This window comes from Anthonomus grandis, chromosome 3, assembly GCF_022605725.1.
Source record: "Anthonomus grandis grandis chromosome 3, icAntGran1.3, whole genome shotgun sequence".
Lineage (NCBI taxonomy): Eukaryota > Metazoa > Arthropoda > Insecta > Coleoptera > Curculionidae > Anthonomus > Anthonomus grandis.
In genome coordinates this window covers 6,051,798-6,070,175 of record NC_065548.1, presented here as the reverse complement: position 1 = coordinate 6,070,175, position 18,378 = coordinate 6,051,798, and the positions used below count along the sequence as shown (strand labels likewise).

Genomic DNA, 18,378 nt, shown 5'->3' with positions numbered 1-18,378 from the left:
AAGTTTGGGGTGGGTGGGGGGGTAAGGGTTTTGTTAATGAAAAACAATGTTTTTGCAGGAAATATATATTAAATATCTTATTTAATAACATTGTTTATTTAAATTAGATATAATTTTATTATTAAATATTTAGTACAAAAACAGCGTTATTAGATTGGATAATATGGCCAAAAAACAGTGATTTTTCAGTCGAATTTCATCAAATATTTGAGGTGTAGGAATCAAGTTTAAAAATTTAATTTGTAAATTCCGTGTAATTTTTTTAAATGCTGAAATTTTCTCCCTTTTGCAAAAAGATTCGTATGTGATATACGTATATTGTACAGTTTAAAAAATATACCTGGACCTACCTGGACCACATACGGTTGATAAATATATCAAAACCAAAAATTTACTAAAAAATCGTTGAACAAATAAATATTTAACTATAATAATTTATGATGTGTTGCTTGAGACATATCTGATTGGCCCAATGATATTAACCTTTTTTTACCAATCTAATAATAAGATTCATTCAAATATATTTATACTGAAGGAATACTAAGAGGATATTTATTTCAATAAACGCAAAATTTAGTTAGTTTAAATGGTGTCTTTTTTTTGTATATAGGCGATAATATAAATTAATTTAAATTTGTGTGAAAATCTGAATTTTTTCTTTTTGAAAAACATAAAAATAAGAAATTTGAAGAAATATGTTAAATAAATTTAATATTAGCTACGTTTACAATGCGCGGATCTATTAGATCCATGGATCAAATGATGGACTATTTTTATTTAGTACAACCCTGTTTACAAGGATTAATTTTGTCAGGCCAAAAATGTTAAATTCAAATCCGGTGGCGGTAAATAAATATTTTTAATTTTGATATATCCCTTACGCTACCCGATGTCACAATTGTGACTTCCTTATTTACTAGTGTTATAAGGATCAAAAAATGTTTAATCTGGGTGGAGAAGCGTGCGACATGATTGTGAATAGTGCACTTTTATAGGTGTGCACGCGCAATTCGTTTATTTTGCCGGGAGTGCATTCTTGTCATAACCTGAAAAGTTTCAGATTATTTTCAACAATGGCTCGTGCAGATAAGTTATTATTTATTTATAGAATTTAGGGGAAAATAAAAGTGCTTAATATTAAATAGGTATAATAAACTTCAATTAAGAGTATTGTTTTTAGAGATTGAAAATATCTTTAAAATTATTGATTCCAAGAATGGTTTTGTTATGTATATCACAATAATTGTGAGCCACGGGAGTTAACGTGGTTTGGTTTTAATTAAGTTGGATACAATTAATTTTTGTTACAGGAAGAAGTAAGGAAATTATTGATTTGGACCATCTAAGGGATGACGAGCAGGCATTGTTCCAACTTCTAGACGAAGTTGGGTCGGATTTAGAGTCCGAGGATGAAGAAGATGACTTTGAAATTCACGAAAAGATCCCAATTGTAGCACCAAATAAAGCTGATCGCTCTTCAGATTCAGAAGATGATTTACCCCTCATACATTTCCAGAATCTCCAGTGAAAGCATGGAAACTTTAGAAGCAAGGATTTTCCTGTAAAAGAGGACTATACTTCATCCATACTTAAAACTCCAAACGAATATTTTGCTAAATATTTGGATGATGATTTTTTTTAAGTCAACCGCAAATTTCACTTCCCAGTATTTCTTGCAACAAAGTGCAAAAGAAAACAACTTTACCTCTCAAGAAATAAAGAAATTTTTCGGAATGAATGCTTTGATGGGATGTATTCATCTTCCAAGGATACATATGTATTGGAATGGAGAATATAAGTTCCCATTAATTGCTAGGGTCATGCCCGACAAAGGTTTTACATGATACGTGTAAATTTACATGTCGTTGACAATCTTAGCGTGTCAGAAGAGGAATAAAAAAAGAATATTTTGGAATATTAGAGATTTGGTTCGCAATTGACGTAAAGCCAAGGGATTGTTATAGTCAAAACCTTCGAAGCAAAGATATTATGGATCTTTTGGAATTTAGACTTAATCTTGGGGAATATCTGATTGCCGGTACTAAGAAGCGTGTATTAAAGGAAACAGAATGCCAAGAAAATATAGAGGAAGAGACTAGCATTGAAGGAAATGAAATAAAAAAGAATGCCTTCCAGTTTGCCCTGTGCAGACAAACGCTTTGATGGTTTTGAACACTGGCCAAAGAATGAAGAAATGAAGAACCCAGTTAAATGCAGCTTAGATGGGTGCAAAAGTTGATCTAGAATGCGTTGCCTAAAATGTAATGTTTTTCTTTGTTTAACCAAAGATAAAAACTGTTTTATTTCATTTCATACAAAGTAATAAATTTTGTTTCACAATTGTGCTTTTCTAATGTTGGCTCCCTAGACACATAATTGTGTACTCCCTAAATCCCTCTCTTAACCCTTTCGAATATTTTTTAAAATAATTTTTCATACCTTTTGACCCAACTTTATGGGCGTAAAATAAATATAAACCCCAAACTCAATTTTTTTTATCTCGGTACTGTAAGGGATATGGAGCGTTTACCAATTTTTATTATAAAACAATATTAATCAAATAAATCAAATACCAATCTTAGTGATAATTACTTATTGATTATGTTGATAAATATATTGATACATGTAGTTAAGTGTAAGATGACATAACGTACGTACCTGAAAAAAATTAATGTGTTGAGCAACCAATTTCCTAATTATGTTATTTTATTTAGTATTTAGATATTTTAATTATTAAAAGATTTAAACATTTGTAACTAGTTAAATTATTATTTAACAGCTATTTATTAAATTTGGAATATTATTACGCATTGTGTTTGTCACCCACTGGCGCAATATAAATGTGCTATTAACTGCTTAAACAGATAGTAAAATAGGATATTTGAAAAGGCATAGTTTCATACTATAAATAGTACAGGAAAACGTAGTTTGCAACATACAAATCTGTAAGTGGCTCAAACACTCCACAACACAGAAAGATTGCTCTGTGGCTCAATCACTCCACAATAAGCAACTTGTTGGTAAATAAATCTACGTTATATGGCCAATTTACGTAAAAAGAAAAAGATGATATGCCGCTCTAGCGCTCTGCTTTTATTAAATGAATTATCTGTAAATATTTTATGTAGATTAAATAGGTATTAAATGTCTTATGTCAAATATTATTATTATCTTGTAAAACACATATATTTAAAATAAAATGTTGAAATGTAAATAGCAACAACAATAAAAATAGGAAATGAAAAAATAATGAAAATTGGATATGCTCCGTGAGAAAACTCACCAGTATAAAAATAATCCAAAATAAAGCAGCACTTAAAACAAATAATATTCACGCACGTTTATGAGATCACGCATGTTTATGAGATCGAACCTCAAGTATCGAATTACTCTTGTATGGCTTGTCCATAAATTATGTTAAAAGAAATAGGACGAAGTGTTTAGTCTAGTTTAATATGTTTTAAAGTAAAAAAAAACTTACATCTTACAATTTTGAGGGTTAAATTAGTGCAGGATTATCTCTAGGATCAAAATGCCAGTTGAAGGGAGTTTATCAGTTTAGAAAAAGAATTATAGGATATAACCTCTTAATCTTTAAAAGTGTTATTGTGTTTAAAAATAAACTAATAAAATTTCCTTAAGGCTTAGGCTTGTCCTTGTCTTCCTCTTCTTTTTTATTTTTGCATACAAAAATAAAAATCTCGTAAGCTAACATCCAATAAAATGTCAAACCTGTTATTTTGGTACTTCAAAATAGGTCCTGAGTGTTTACACCGAAAAAATAGTCCTCGTGACATCATTTGATCCAATTATTAAATACATGTGTTGTAAAGATATTGGTAAGTTAGAAATAAATCTGAAACCAAATATTTTAGAACCCATTAGTTCTATAAAAACCTGCTTTTAAAACATAATCTACTCCAATTTCAGTCATTTTTTGATAAAACCAACATAAATGAAAATATTCCGTCCAGTACCAAAGTACTGAGCCTGCAAAAGCAATTTAACATAAACTTCATTAAAATCACCCGGCAACATTTCCGCTCGACAAGGGTGAAATTTACACGGCGTTTTAACGCAAATAATTAACGTCCCAAAAATAACGCGTAAACCTGCATAATCGACAATTTCAATAACGTAATTAATTTCATAAATAATTAAAAATTTATAAACAAAACAAAAATTTGCATCGACGCGAATGTTAAAAACGTATAAAATCCAACAAATTACGAGCCATTAATTCATTTTTAATTGGAATTTTCATCGCGCACGGCGGTGATTCAGCGCGCCATAAAACGGCTCTAATTTGTTATATTTTTGCTGTAAGCAAGGGTTTTCCCAGAACACTCTCATAATAACTATTGAGATTTTTTTTTTTACACATTGTACTGAATGTTGTACAAATCATAGCGTTCCGCTTTGATTAAATGTGAAACACGCATCGATAAGTACATACATATAGAGACACAAATTAACATAATCCTTATGCTATCTAAAGTTTACACAGTTGAACACTAATTGGATTGGACCTCAGTGTTAATATTAGTGTTTGAGTGCGATTGAATTAACTGCGCTCCGTAATTCTCTAATGGTGGCCCCCTCTTCCCCTTAAAGGGGATAATGATTTAATTATACTGAGCCTCAAATGCTTTGCTGTTGTAATAATTAAGGATTTGGTTAATTAACTGGAACAAGTGTATATATGGAGGGATTTGGATGTACAGGTAGGCAAGGGTTAATCTTATTTAATTATGTTAATAGTATTATGATTTTATGGCTTTCTAATATAGAAATACTCAATGATCCTCTCTATTGTTTCAACATAGTAGGATAAATTAATAATTTCAGCTACGCATAACTTAAATGGATATGATCTCTCTATTATCTCCAAAGGTAAACTAAGCAATCCAATATCAGGAAAGCACAAAATGTGCCGATGAATTTAGTACAAGTAAGCGTTTTGCCAATTATGACACTTTCACTAAATCACAAAGTATACCAAGAAATAAACCTAACTAATTTACTTATTAATATTTTTAAAATCATAAGAAAAAATTAAAATAATGACAATAAGAAAATGAGGAAAGTTTAATACTTTTCCTTGCAAAATTGAAATTAATTTGTTGAAAATTAATTAAACTATGGGCGCATTTGAATAAAGGAGAGTTAAATAAAAAGAGTAAAGAATATCTTGAGATGCTAAAGGTTGATCTATTACCCACAATGTAAGAATTAAATTAAGCATGAAAATTTTATTAATAAATAAATTAAAATTATTTCTACGACCCTCCAAAGAATTAATACCATTAAACTTTAAGTTATCATAGTACTTACAGAAATGTCTATGCCTTATAGTGAAACTTAATATATTTACAAATTTGGATTATACCTTGTTAATTTGAAATTACTAGACAGTTTTACCACTAACCAAAACTCTTTATTTTTACTTTCGACACATGTTTCGCTAACGATGGAACCATCTTAAAAAAAACATTCTTAACAGGGATAAAGTTACATCATTAGTATATAAGGAGATTTGTAAGTAGGTTTAGTTTAGATTTAATCTTCTCCCGAAGATGCTAACATCGTTAGCGAAACGCGTGTCGAGAGTAAAAATAAAGAGTTTTGGTTAGTGTTAAAACTGTCTTATAATTTAAGTGTCACACCAAAGGTTCCAACCATAGGACAACTTATTAATTTGGTCAATATATTTGAGATTCATCGGATTTTAATTTTTATCCATATATTTAATTATTCTCATATATTCTATAGACGCCTGTACCAGGTATAATATTGAGCCTATAGTCACAAGTACTATCCACATTTATCATTTTTGTCGAAGAATAATGAAACTATTGGCAGAGATTTTAAAGGAGAAAATTTTAACATGATTCACACATTTTTACCAAATTTCAACTAGGTTTCTTGAAGTGATTAACACAATTTATATAGAACATTAACACTATAAAGACAGTAACACAAAATTATATAGTGATTATAGATAATTTTTTAATTTTAGATACAGCCCAAGTTATATCATTAAAATTCCCATATACCTATGTGCTCTTCTACATGGACACTTGTCTTTGATTAATATTCAAATATCTAATCTAAAAATATTAATTTCTGATATATACACTAGATTTGGATCAAAAGTTTTCTTGAACAACGAACAAGCCAAGTAGCCGTCGATGGATACCTCTTCGACAAATTTAACATTAACGCTGGAGTCCCTCAACGATGCATTCTATTCGCCACCCTTTTCTTGGTATATATCAACGATTTGCTAGGAACCACTGTCAATCCAATCTACAGCTTTGCGGACGATAGCACACTTATTTCCACATTAAAGTCCACCAAACCAACGGCCGCAAGCTCTCAGAATCTTAGGCAGCAACAAGTAGCTTCAACCTACAATGATATTAGAGCAATCTTGGAGTGGGGCGATAACAATTTGGTCAATTTTAACGCTAAAAAAACGCAGGCTGCAGTATTTACGATGAAGACTAACCTTGGTGGCCCGGAGCTGGTTATGGCAGGGAAAACATTGCCAATGAAATCATCTTTACATCTTCTAGGAGTCGAGGTCACTAAGAGTGTGTCCTGGCATGACCACGTTGCCGAGGTCTCTGCACCCAAGCATAGTCTAAACCTGCTGGATTCTATACAGAAGAGAGCTATTCGTCTTATCGACAAACCACAACTGACAAAGAGTCTGGATAGTCTGGAGCACAGGAGAAAGGTGGCTGATCTCTGTCTATTCTACCGTTATTATCACGGTAAGTGCTCCTCTGAGCTGGCAGGTCTGATTCCACCCAGGGCTGTTCCGGCAAGAAGGACGCGTCTAGCAGTTGCGGCTCATCAACATCGAGTCCACCTGCCTACCCCAAGGACGTCGCTGTATCGGGACTCAGGACTCATTCATCTGGAGAACATCTTCTTTGTGGAACGGGCTTCCACCTCACATATTTCTCGACGCATACAACCTGCAGTGATTCAAGATAAATGCCCACAAATATCTTCGCGCAAGCACCACTTCAAGCGTGACATAGGACTTTCCTCTTGTGCTTGTGTTTACCATAAAAAAAAAAAAATTAATTTTCAAATTTCTCCAAATTTTCTAATTTTTTGAGCTTTGAGTTTTCCTCATCTTTGATTTACCACTTTGGATTTCATGACATATCCATAATATTTTTTACAATTTTTTAGGATTTCTTCGATTTTTTTTGAATTTTGTTCAGTTTTGTTAGAAAGTTTTCTTGTTGTTCTTTAAGTTTAAATTTTTGTACATTTTTTAAACTTTATAATTTTTTATGCTCTGACTTTCTTCATCTTTCGTCTGGTTTATTTGATTTTTTCTAATTTCTATGATATCTTTCAATAAGGCTTCAAATTTTTAGTTCACATATTCGAAAGTTTTTTAATTTCCTTAAATAATATTCAATTAATGCTCTTATTCAAGGAACAAATCACATATTATTATCGTTAAATTCATATTTCTTCAACGATTTTTTCGTAGATTTTTGGTTTTGGTATATTTACAAACCGTATATGGTCAAGGTAAAGTTATTAAACTGTAGAATATATATATATCATATACTATTTTGTTTCCAAAAGGGAGAAAATTTCGGCATTTAAAAATATTGACACGGGATTTATATATCTTCTTTTTAAACTCAATTACTACACCGCAAATATTATTTGATGAAATTCTTCTGAATAATTACTGTTCTTCGTCCAGTTAATATAATAATAATAAACTTATTGTTATACTAAATATTTATATATCAAATTTAGATAAAAAATTTTATTAAATTGAATATATAATTTCTGCCAAAACATTGTCTTTCATCAATACAATTTTGCATAGTATGGTATGGTAATAAACAGTTCATCGAGTTCAAATATATTTTTTTTAAATATGCTTCAATTATTTGCGAGAAAACAACTAATGCTATTTTGAAATTTCGAGAGTGGCTTAATAAACGGTTTCCAGGGATGTGGATTGTGTAATTAAATGGCCCGCTTAGTCACTAGATTTAACACCACTAGATTTTTTCCTTTGAGGGTATTTAAAAAGGAGAGTTTACAAAACCCCACCTCAAAATATTAATGATTTAAACGATCGAGTTCATCAGCAAAGTTTGAGGTTTTTTAAACATCCCGCAACGTCGTTTATAAACAGTAAAAAGAGCAAAGGTACTAAATTTGAACCTTGCGGAACTCCTGACTTTACGAGATATTCTAGTGGGCTAAACCCTTCGACTTCAAGAAATTGGCGCCTTTTTAATAAACATAAGTTTATACACCCCCCTTCAGAGAATCTTAACTCTTATATAAACAGACTTCGGATTTATATAAACAGATATACAAATCGATGTTTTTTGAAAATCCGTATAGATGACATCTACTCATCCGATCATCTAGGACTGAACAATTAAGCTCAGATAACCAGCTTGAGTTAGAAACGCATGATCTTTTTTCCATATACCGTTATTGGTCTAAAGAAATAAGCAAATTAACTTGTGTATCAATTTGACCCTCAATATAAATTTCAAAAAGTTTCGAAAAATTACACAGAAACCGAAATAGACCTGCAAGGCTTTTATGCAATCTTTAACAATAAAATTGAGGACAAATCCTATCCTAAATCAATGCCGGATGTTTGTTTATTTTCCAGTTTTTCACATGCATTATTAATCTAATTTTCTTTAATATTTTAAATTTATCGTTTGATTAGAAATTGAGTTTGAGTTGCCTAAAAATACTTTTGATTTTTGGTTTTGTCTTAGTTTCTTCCTAATCCAACAAGACCATCCGCACATTAGCCAAAATATCGCATTTTTAGAACCCATTTTTAGGCTCAAAAACGAGGTAAAAAATTGACATTCAAGTTTTGAGTGTGTAAAAAGGAGAACAAATATAATAATATGGTCATTAGCAAACGTTCAGTCATAAATAAATATACAATTGAAAAAGTTGAAAGTTACACATTGGCACGTATGTAAACAGTCAATAGGATCACTTTTTGGAAATAAGACAATGTGTAGCAAAAGCCAGAGCAGCATTTATTAAAAATGACTATTGTCTTCAGAAGTAGCTACGAAAAAAACTGGAAGCGTTCGAGATGTGGTGTTACAAGTGACAAATAATGATGTCATAAGCAGAATAAATTAGAATACCTAGACTAGACTATGAGGAACAGACAACGATATGGTCGTCTCCAATTAATTGATCAGTGTATGGCACGAGGAGCCCAGAATGAAGACGAATCTCCTGGCTTCAAAACCTATGAGAATGATTCAAAATGACCACGACAGCCACTAACAAAGTAAAAATTCCTATGTTAGTTGGCAACATTCGGAACGAATAGGTAAAGTCCAGTTCAGAGATCTATTAAAATGTTTGATGTGCCGCAGATGCCGCACTAAATAGTCCGTGCGCCTATGTCGTATTTATTGTCGCATGATATACATATTTAAATGGCAACATTTTATATAATTTATTTATAAAATCATTATAAATATTATAAATAAAACCTTATGTCTTACACTATTTTTTATCTTTCTTTCAAAAATGTCCATTTTTAGAAAGGAACACTATTTTTTATCTCTCTATATCCCACTGATTTTGAGGATTACGGGACCGTACCCAGATAAATTTTTGGGCTGTTTTTGTATTACTTTCGACGTGTTTTTAAAGAGATTAAGGATGTGTCTATTACCTTTAATAATTGGGAGAGGGGTCATGTGAGGTTATTATTATTTGATGTAATTTGCCAGCAGGTTTTGCTTTTTACAGGTTTATGAAAGTGGAGAATTTAGAATTTAGCCTGTATTCGTCTAAATTTTTTGCAGTTTTAACTGTGAGGAAGTGTGTTTTTTATTATAACATAAAATACGTAGGAAATATAGGCAGAAAAAGTTGGCAAATGTAGAGGAAAGTGTCTGTCGGGGGTTTTGGAGACCGTGGGTGCACAAGAAAGACAATAACATTTGTGATGAAAACAATAAGAGTGATCTGGACAGTGATTTAGACTCATATAGTTCTGATAGTTCATTTTCTAGTGTTGAGGAAGCAGAGGAAGACGCAAGGGAAGTAGAAGCTTCAGGGGAAAATCAAGCAGTTTTAAAACGTAATTTTTTAAATACAGACGCCAAACAAATTTGTTTTAATGTCTATAACAATCTAAGGAATGACCCTCAGTTCACAAATGATTGTAGTGCTTTGCAAAAAACAGCGTTTTTAACAAATAGTCCTATAGTACAATATGCTATTTTGTAAAACAAGGCATTAAAGATAGAAAAAAAGGAAAGATGCAGAACAATCAAAGGGACTTGACATGGATATTGCCAAATTGCTAAGGAAAGTTGTGTATTCTAAATACAAAAACAATGAGGTTCTGACCATAGAGATAGTTAAGGACACCTTATCGGCAAGGGACAAACATTTTTCAGTTTCAACCTTGCGGAGATACCTGATAAAACTTGGATTTACGCTTAAGATGGTTAACAAAAGAGCTGCTGCAATGAAAAATACTCGAATTGTCAGGTGGCGTATAGAATATTTGGAGAAAATTAAAAAATATTGGGTGGAAGAAAGATCCATATATTATCTAGACGAAACATGATATAATACATTTATGATTCATATATGATTTCCATTCTCTGGGAAAAAGTCCCTTTTTTGGCATAGTAAGAAAACCATATTTTTATGAATTAAACAAGTTTAAAATTTACAGGTTTTTGTACATGATTTGTCTTACAGAGACACTATAAAACCAGTTTAATTATTTTTTTTACAGTTACTGCTACACTTGTTCTGTCCCAGAGAGGCAAGACTAATTATTTCATATTTCAGTGGAAGCAAAAAGGCTATTTCACATCTGAGTTGTAATTATTTAAAAAAATATATTGTAAATTTATTATTATTAATTAAATTTAAAAATTATTTCATGCACTACTCGTGTATTATAAACATCCCACTGATGGCGCTAAAAGCTAAAATTATTAAATTAAAATTTTTGGTTAAACTGATTTTAGGTACTTAAATCTTATCTTTAAATTAAATATTATCTTGCTCTCTATCCTGTCAATCAACTATCCTGAATTTCTAGCTTTATAAAACTAATCCCAAAAATTCCGAATAACATTTTAGATACAAATAAATATTAAGACCGGACCTGTGCAACTTTTCACGCTTGAGTGGCTGGGACTGAGGTCAGACGTCTCACAAAATAGTACGTAGGCATCTGTAATCAAATTTTACGAATCAAATATATAAATTAAAAAATATATATTTTTTTAATGGAATGATTAAACATCGCTTAGAATATTACCTTATGACTATTTCCACATAAAATTTTGCGATTTAAACATGCATGCTATGTGACAATACAAGGAACATCGGCACACGGACTATTCGCGGCACATCAAACATTCAGATCTCTGAACTGAACTTTACCACAAGAAAAAGAAGAAGTACTATATTTTTTAGTCAGAGCTTATGCCTACTGGTTAGATGTTTTTTTGTTAAAACTGGCTATAAATCTTGTATGTATCGCTATTGTGATTAAATAAACGGCTTAAAAAAACTACTGATTTAATTTACCTAAGGCCGACTTAACTCCGGTCCAAGCCTCCCTCACGTAAGTAAAAAACCTGCGGTGCAACGGCCTCTTGGGCCTCCTCGGACCCTCTTCCTCCTCCTCCTCCTCCTCTTCCTCCTCCTCACCGCCGATCCCTTCCACCCGTTGCCTGTTGGAGCAACTCTGCTGTAGCTCCTCGAGTCCCTCGTGCTGCTGATGGAAACGTCCTCGGGAGATTACGGCCACGCTCGGTTGCAATTCGCGGATCGTGTTCGGCTCTAGTCGGTTGTTCACGTGCTGATGACGTTGCACCATTGGGTACATCATGTGAGCGGCATTATGATGCCGCGCACGCTCGGCAGCCGGTGGCGTTCTGGTCGATTTTCCGCGGTTTTTCTTTGTTAGTGTTTTAGTACTGATGGGGTGGTGGCGGTGTGTTAAAGCAGGTTAGTAGAACATATATGTAACCTGAAAAAAAGCATATATGGAGCATGTTATTGGAAGTTTACACGGTTAGTATGTCTTATTTAGGTGCAATGATTTTAATAAGGAAATATATCAAATATATGTGATTAACAGAAGAGTGTGTGGAAGAGTACATATAAAATGTTAGTATAGGAATATTTCTTACTGGATCCAAATATCCTTGCAGTGTATTGTAATCAATCCCTTAATAATAGAGATGCTAAGCTTATTGAATATTTTTCAAACTATTTGGACCAAGTAGGTAGCACTGAGGGCATAACTTTTATAGCAGGTGACTTTAATTTTGACATAACAAAATCCTTCTTTTATGATGAAAAAATATTAAATAGTATACGCGTATTACCCATATTGACCATATAGCACATTGATTAACTTTATTACATTAACTGATAAAAATCTATTAGTTCAGGATCGTCACACACGAAAATTATTAGTCACTCTATTGTGTCTTTATGCAAAGTAGACGATGATACACTGTTCTGTCAATCACCTCCTCACATCCAGCTAAGCGTCAAAATTAAAGCACCATCAAAGATCCAAGCAGGACATCATACATTATTATCGTTAAATATATATTAATTTAACGATTTTTTAGTAAATTTTTGGTTTTGGTATATTTATCAACCATATATGGTCAGGGTATATATAATAATAATAATAATAATAATAAAAAATGTCTTTTATTATTCAAATTCATTACAAACTTCATATAAATAAAAAAAATAAACAAAGTACCTGAACTAAACAGCATTGTAAGAAAACGATCGCTGAAACATAGCACTCCTATGGACCGGCATGGTTAACTTATTTCTAGCTCTAACATTTACCCCGTATACATTTGCTCTAAGCAACAATCTATTCCTTATAGTCGCAGGTGCCTTTGGGCTGCTAATGATTTTTATCAAAAAAGTAAAGAATTCTACGATTGTCCATTTTAAGCCAGTTAATTCTTTTAAAATATTGCGAAATATGATCATACTTACATAAGCCATAAACCAATCTGATACAGGCATTTTGAATTTTTTGTATGCGCATTTTACAATCATTATCTAAGCAAAAACCGTAAACATAATCACAGTAGTTAAAATTAGAGAGCACCATGGCCTTACATAAGCTGCGTTTAAGACTTAGATTAAGAATATCTCTATTACTATATAGGAGTTTTAAAGCTGCAAACGATTTTTCAACAATTTTTTTAACATGCTCCCTGAATCTTAACTTACTGTCCATCACAATGCCCAGATTTTTGGCAGTTTCAACAATCGAAAGCTTAGAGCCCTCCACATGAATATTTATTACACTTTAAATATGTGTAGTTTTATTTATATTTCCAAAAACCATAAAACAAGACTTTGAGGAATTTAATTTTAAAATATGTTTTTTATGTAGTTAATAATAATAATAATAATACTAATGTATTTTCAAATGCAATATAATAAAAGAAATACAAGTAAATTTAATAAATATCGGCAATAAATACATAATGCCCCCAGCCCTCAGGAGCTAGTACGCTGTGCGAGGACTTTTTATTTTTTTTTCGCATTAATATAAACCTAAATTGCAAAACAAAACAAACAATCTAAACTACGAATCTATTGCAATTGCAATGCTATTTGCAACGCATAATAATTAATTAAAACTCATAAAACTAATTAAAACAAAAAAAAAATCAAACAATTTAACAAAACATTTTTATAACAGGATTACCAAACTAAAGACCTACTGTATTTTGTAGTCCTTTGAAAAACTGTTATTACCCTACTGCACCAAAGCAAGATACAGATCAAGATTAAAATTAAAGGACCATATAAAAGGGCATGTTAATTTCTAATCTTTACCAAACCATCAGTAAGCTGTCTATTTTGAAGGTTAATAAATTTTTTGATCCTACTTTTCACCAATCCCAATGAGTTGCTACCTAGAATAACACCTCTCATTTCTACTAATAAAAAATTATAACATCTGGCAAGACGATAAGTAATACAATGTTGCCCTATTGTCTTCCTAGCTCTAGTGGTTTGTGAGGAATTCTGTTGACGATTTCTTGTATTATACTGATGGGTAATTAATGAAATGTTTAACTTATATTTGTGTAAATATTATAAACAAATATTTGACGAATATCGAAAATTTTTATTTCACTGTAAAGTAGATCTGAGGAATATAGTCTAGGTTTTTTATAAATAATTTTAATGATACTCTTCTGAACGATTTCTAGGCATTTTAAAAATACGTCTCTAGCCCCTCCCCATCCTAAAACTCCGTATTGAAGACGAGATTCTACCAAGAAATGCTTAATAATCTAGCTAAAAACTTAAATCTACCCAATAAAGATCTTAAGGTATTTGCAACGTTTTGTATATGAATATTCCACTTAAGTTATTCATCTATGGTAATACCTAAATATTTTATGCTAGGTACTGCTGAAATATCATCATCCACGAAGATATTATCATCCGCGAAGCTAATAATTTCTGCTGAAAAATTTGTTTCCAATAAAGAGTTTAAGTAAATTATAAAAAAACAAAGGTCCTAGTATAGTGCCTTGAGGTATACTACACTTTACAATTCTTGTTTCGCTAAAAATATTTCCTATGGCAACCCTTTGGGTGCGACCAGATAAATAATTTGTGAATAATTTATGCGGTATTCACCCGTATTCCAATATTATCCAAGTCCTCCAACAGTTATGGTGGTCAACTGTATCGAATGCCTTAGCCAGATCCAGGAAGACACATGGACAAGGATTACAACCATCGAGAGATTTGTCGATTTTTTTAGTTAAATTGCCTATTGCGTCTTGGGTTCTAATGCTCTCGCGAAAACCAAATTGATTTAATAATGTCTGCTGTATATACAAGGAACAGCAGAGGTCCCAGGACAGAACCCTGCGGTACTCCAGACAAAATGTGAGCCTGATTAGAATAAGAATTATTTGTAAATATTGTCTGAAATCCATTATTAAAATAATACTCATATAGACTTCATTGAAAAGCCATAATATTTAAGCTTAGCTTGTAATAGGGCATGATTTATTGTATCGGACGCTTTAGGGAAATCTAAAAGCATCAGAACAGCAATCTGTTGCTTATCAATTAATAATTAATTACTAAATTAATTAATAATCAGTCCATTATATAATCCAGTACGTTCAGTAGAGCTACAGTACAGAGGTACCGAAGTTCTCCCTAACGCCACTGGAGGAATAATGTCATTATCAAAAAAATAACAAACCATCTGATGGTAAAGTACGTTTTCTAATATTTTTGAAAGTACTGGAAGTATACTTATAACGCGCAAGTCGTTATAATTTTCTGGGCTAGCAACTTTTGAAAAGGGTTTACCAATCGAAATTTTCCATTGATCGGGGTAGAATATACGTATATCATAAACGATTCTGTTTACAAAAAGGAGTAAATTTCGGCATTTAAAAAAAATTACAGGAAATTTACATATCTAGTTTTAAAAGTCGATTACTACATTTCAAATATTTATTAAGTTTTTTGTTTATATTTTCCATTCTAATAAAGAGGTTTTTATACTATATATTTATATATTAAATTATGTTAATTTTAAAACAACAGTGTTATTAAAATAAATATTGAAAATATATTTTATGCAAAAATATTGTTTTTCATTAACAAAACCCTTACCCCCCCACCCACCCCAAACATCTGCCCAATAAGAGATTCCTTTGAAAAATCACTGTTTTTCGTCCATAATATACTATGTAATAGCAATGTTTTTATATTAAATATTTATTAATATACATATATGTAATTATTTTAAATATAAATAAATAAAATGAATTATTAGATTGGATATTAACGACGAAACCATTATTCATGCGTATTATTTTGGAAAACACTGATTTTTTAAAACAATTTCTTACTGGTAAGTTTTGTGGGGTGGGTGGGGGGTTAAGGGTAGGTTAAATAAACTCATTTTTTTACAGAGAATATTTGCCTAAAAGAAAAATGCTTCTTAAAAAAATTATAGGTGTTAAAAAATCTATAAATTTTGTATCAATACTTTTCTCACATAACATTAAGGTTTTCGAATAAAGCTGCTATTTTATTTCTCGAAAACAAGGCGTATTGCTATGAAAGTTGCAGTAGTTGTACAATTATTTATCACAAATAAGTGCAAATTTACTATTATAAATTTAGTTTCAATTTGACAAAAATAAACATTTATTTAACTATCGTTAGTTGCTTGGAAAAGAAAACACAACAAATATGGAATTTACATCTCTCAAGCTTTTTTAGAGCAACAAATGTGGTCAAAAAAGGCGACGAAAGGCGTTTCAAATGATGTGGACACTATAATTACACTTAATTACACTAAAAAAACCTCTACTGTTTTAAGAACAAACACTTCCCGATACTTATGCACACCGTTGCCTGTGTTATTATTACTATTGTATGTATATATGTTCCTATTTAAATTTGTACTGTTTTACTAGCCCCGGGGCATAATTAATGTAGAAAATGAAGTTGTTTCTATAAGCATCTACCACGTAGAAGCCGCATTTACGAAATTACGCGAGTTTCATTCTCGCGGAGTCTCATCAAGATGTGGAGAAGGAAATTTATGTAACGGCGCCATTTTGAAGTCGAGCTCTCGCGTACAGTTCGCCTCCGGTGAGGAATTTAATAAATTTGTCGCGAATAAAACAAAAACGAATTTTGTTTATTGCCGAAAAGGATGCCTTGGCGCGTCAGTTAATTTTACCGCCTTAACGGTATATAAACTGCCGAGAATTGGAATGAGGTATTCAAGAGGAAAGAGGGCATAGGAGTAACTAGGTTAATATCGTTAAAGGCTTTTATTTATATAGCCCTAGGGGTCCTTTACTGAAATAAGGAGGTAATAAAATTTATTATTTTTTGTCAAATATCGCTATTTATAATGTATAACATGATTTTTAACAACATGCTAAAAATTAAAAATAAAAACCTACAAGGTACAAAGTATAAGAGTGAAAGATGAAGGAAACCGTGATAGAGAGACGTCTCTGAATCCACAGCGGTGAAGTTTCCGCAGCAGAACGTTATGACTAACAGAGTCGAACGCTTTTAACAGATCACAAAAAACTGCCGCCGAAAGTCCCTCGTCATTGATACGAAAGTACAAGTCCTGAAGAAAACGTAGTACACAGCATCAGTTGGACTGGTATGCTGACAAAAACCAAAATGACACTTACTGAGAATGTTATTTCCCTCGATATAAGACATCATATGATTTCATCAGTGTTTCTACGATTTTTAACATGGAGGGTCATCCATGTCTTCTTCTTTATGTACTGGATTAACTTTGGTTATCTTTGGATATAAGGAAAATGTTCCCGTTTCCCATGATTGCCAGTAACTCTCTTTGTTCATTATGAGATGATTGAATTTATTCAACTGCCTAGAAGTAATCAAAATATTCGTCCAGGCAGTTGAGGAAGTTACTTTCTTTATTCGCTATGAGATAATTGAATTTATCTAACTGCCGGGAAGTATTCAAAATATTTGTTCAGGCATTTGAGTTAATTAATCTCTTTGTTCGTTATAAGATTATTAAATTCATTTAATTACCTAGAAGTAATGAAAATATTTGTCCAGGAAATTAGAGGAGTAATACTCTTTATTCACTATGTCAATGATTGAATTCATTTAACTGCCTTGGAAGAAATCCAAATATTCGTTCAGGCATTTGAGTTAATTAATTTCTGTGTTCATTATAAGATTATTAAATTCATTTAACTACCTAGAAGTAATAAAAATATTTGTCCAGGAAATTGAGGGAGTAACACTCTTTGTTCACTATGTCAATGATTGAATTTATTCAACTGCCTAGAAGTAATTAAAATATTCGTCCAGGCAGTTGAGTCTCTTTGTTCACTATAAAATGATTGAATTCATTTAACTGCCTTGGAAGAAATCCAAATATTTATCCAGGCATCTGAGTCAATTACTCTCTTTATTCACTCTCAGATGATTGAATTTAATCGACTGCCATGAAGAAATTAGAATATTCGTCCAGGCACATGAGGCAGAGGAAAATCATCTATGTCTTCTTCTTTATGTACTGGATTAACTTTGGTTATCTTTGGATATAAGGAAAATGTTCCCGTTTCTCATGATTGCCAGTGACACTCTTTGTTTATTATAAGATGATTGAATTCATTCAACTGCCTAGAAGTAATCAAAATATTCGTCCAGGCAGTTGAGGCAGTTACTTTCTTTATTCGCTATGAGATAATTGAATTCATCTTACTGCCTGGAAGTAATCAAAATATTCGTCCAGGCAGTTGGAGC

At 31.7% G+C, this 18,378-nt stretch overlaps 1 protein-coding gene across 6 annotated transcripts in view; it reads right to left on the bottom strand.

Annotated features, from left to right (window-relative positions):
- LOC126733954 (Kv channel-interacting protein 1-like) overlaps positions 1–18,378 on the bottom strand; it is a 300,096-nt gene that overhangs the window by 99,200 nt on the left and 182,518 nt on the right. For 2 of the 6 annotated variants that reach the window (XM_050437447.1, XM_050437445.1), the window contains exon 2: positions 11,611–12,055. The exons of the other annotated variants lie outside the window; for them this stretch is intronic. In XM_050437447.1, coding sequence (XP_050293404.1) covers positions 11,611–11,914 — 304 coding nt within the window. In that variant the 5' untranslated portion in view covers positions 11,915–12,055. The remainder of the gene's footprint in view (positions 1–11,610; positions 12,056–18,378) is intronic. 6 annotated transcript variants of the gene reach the window in all.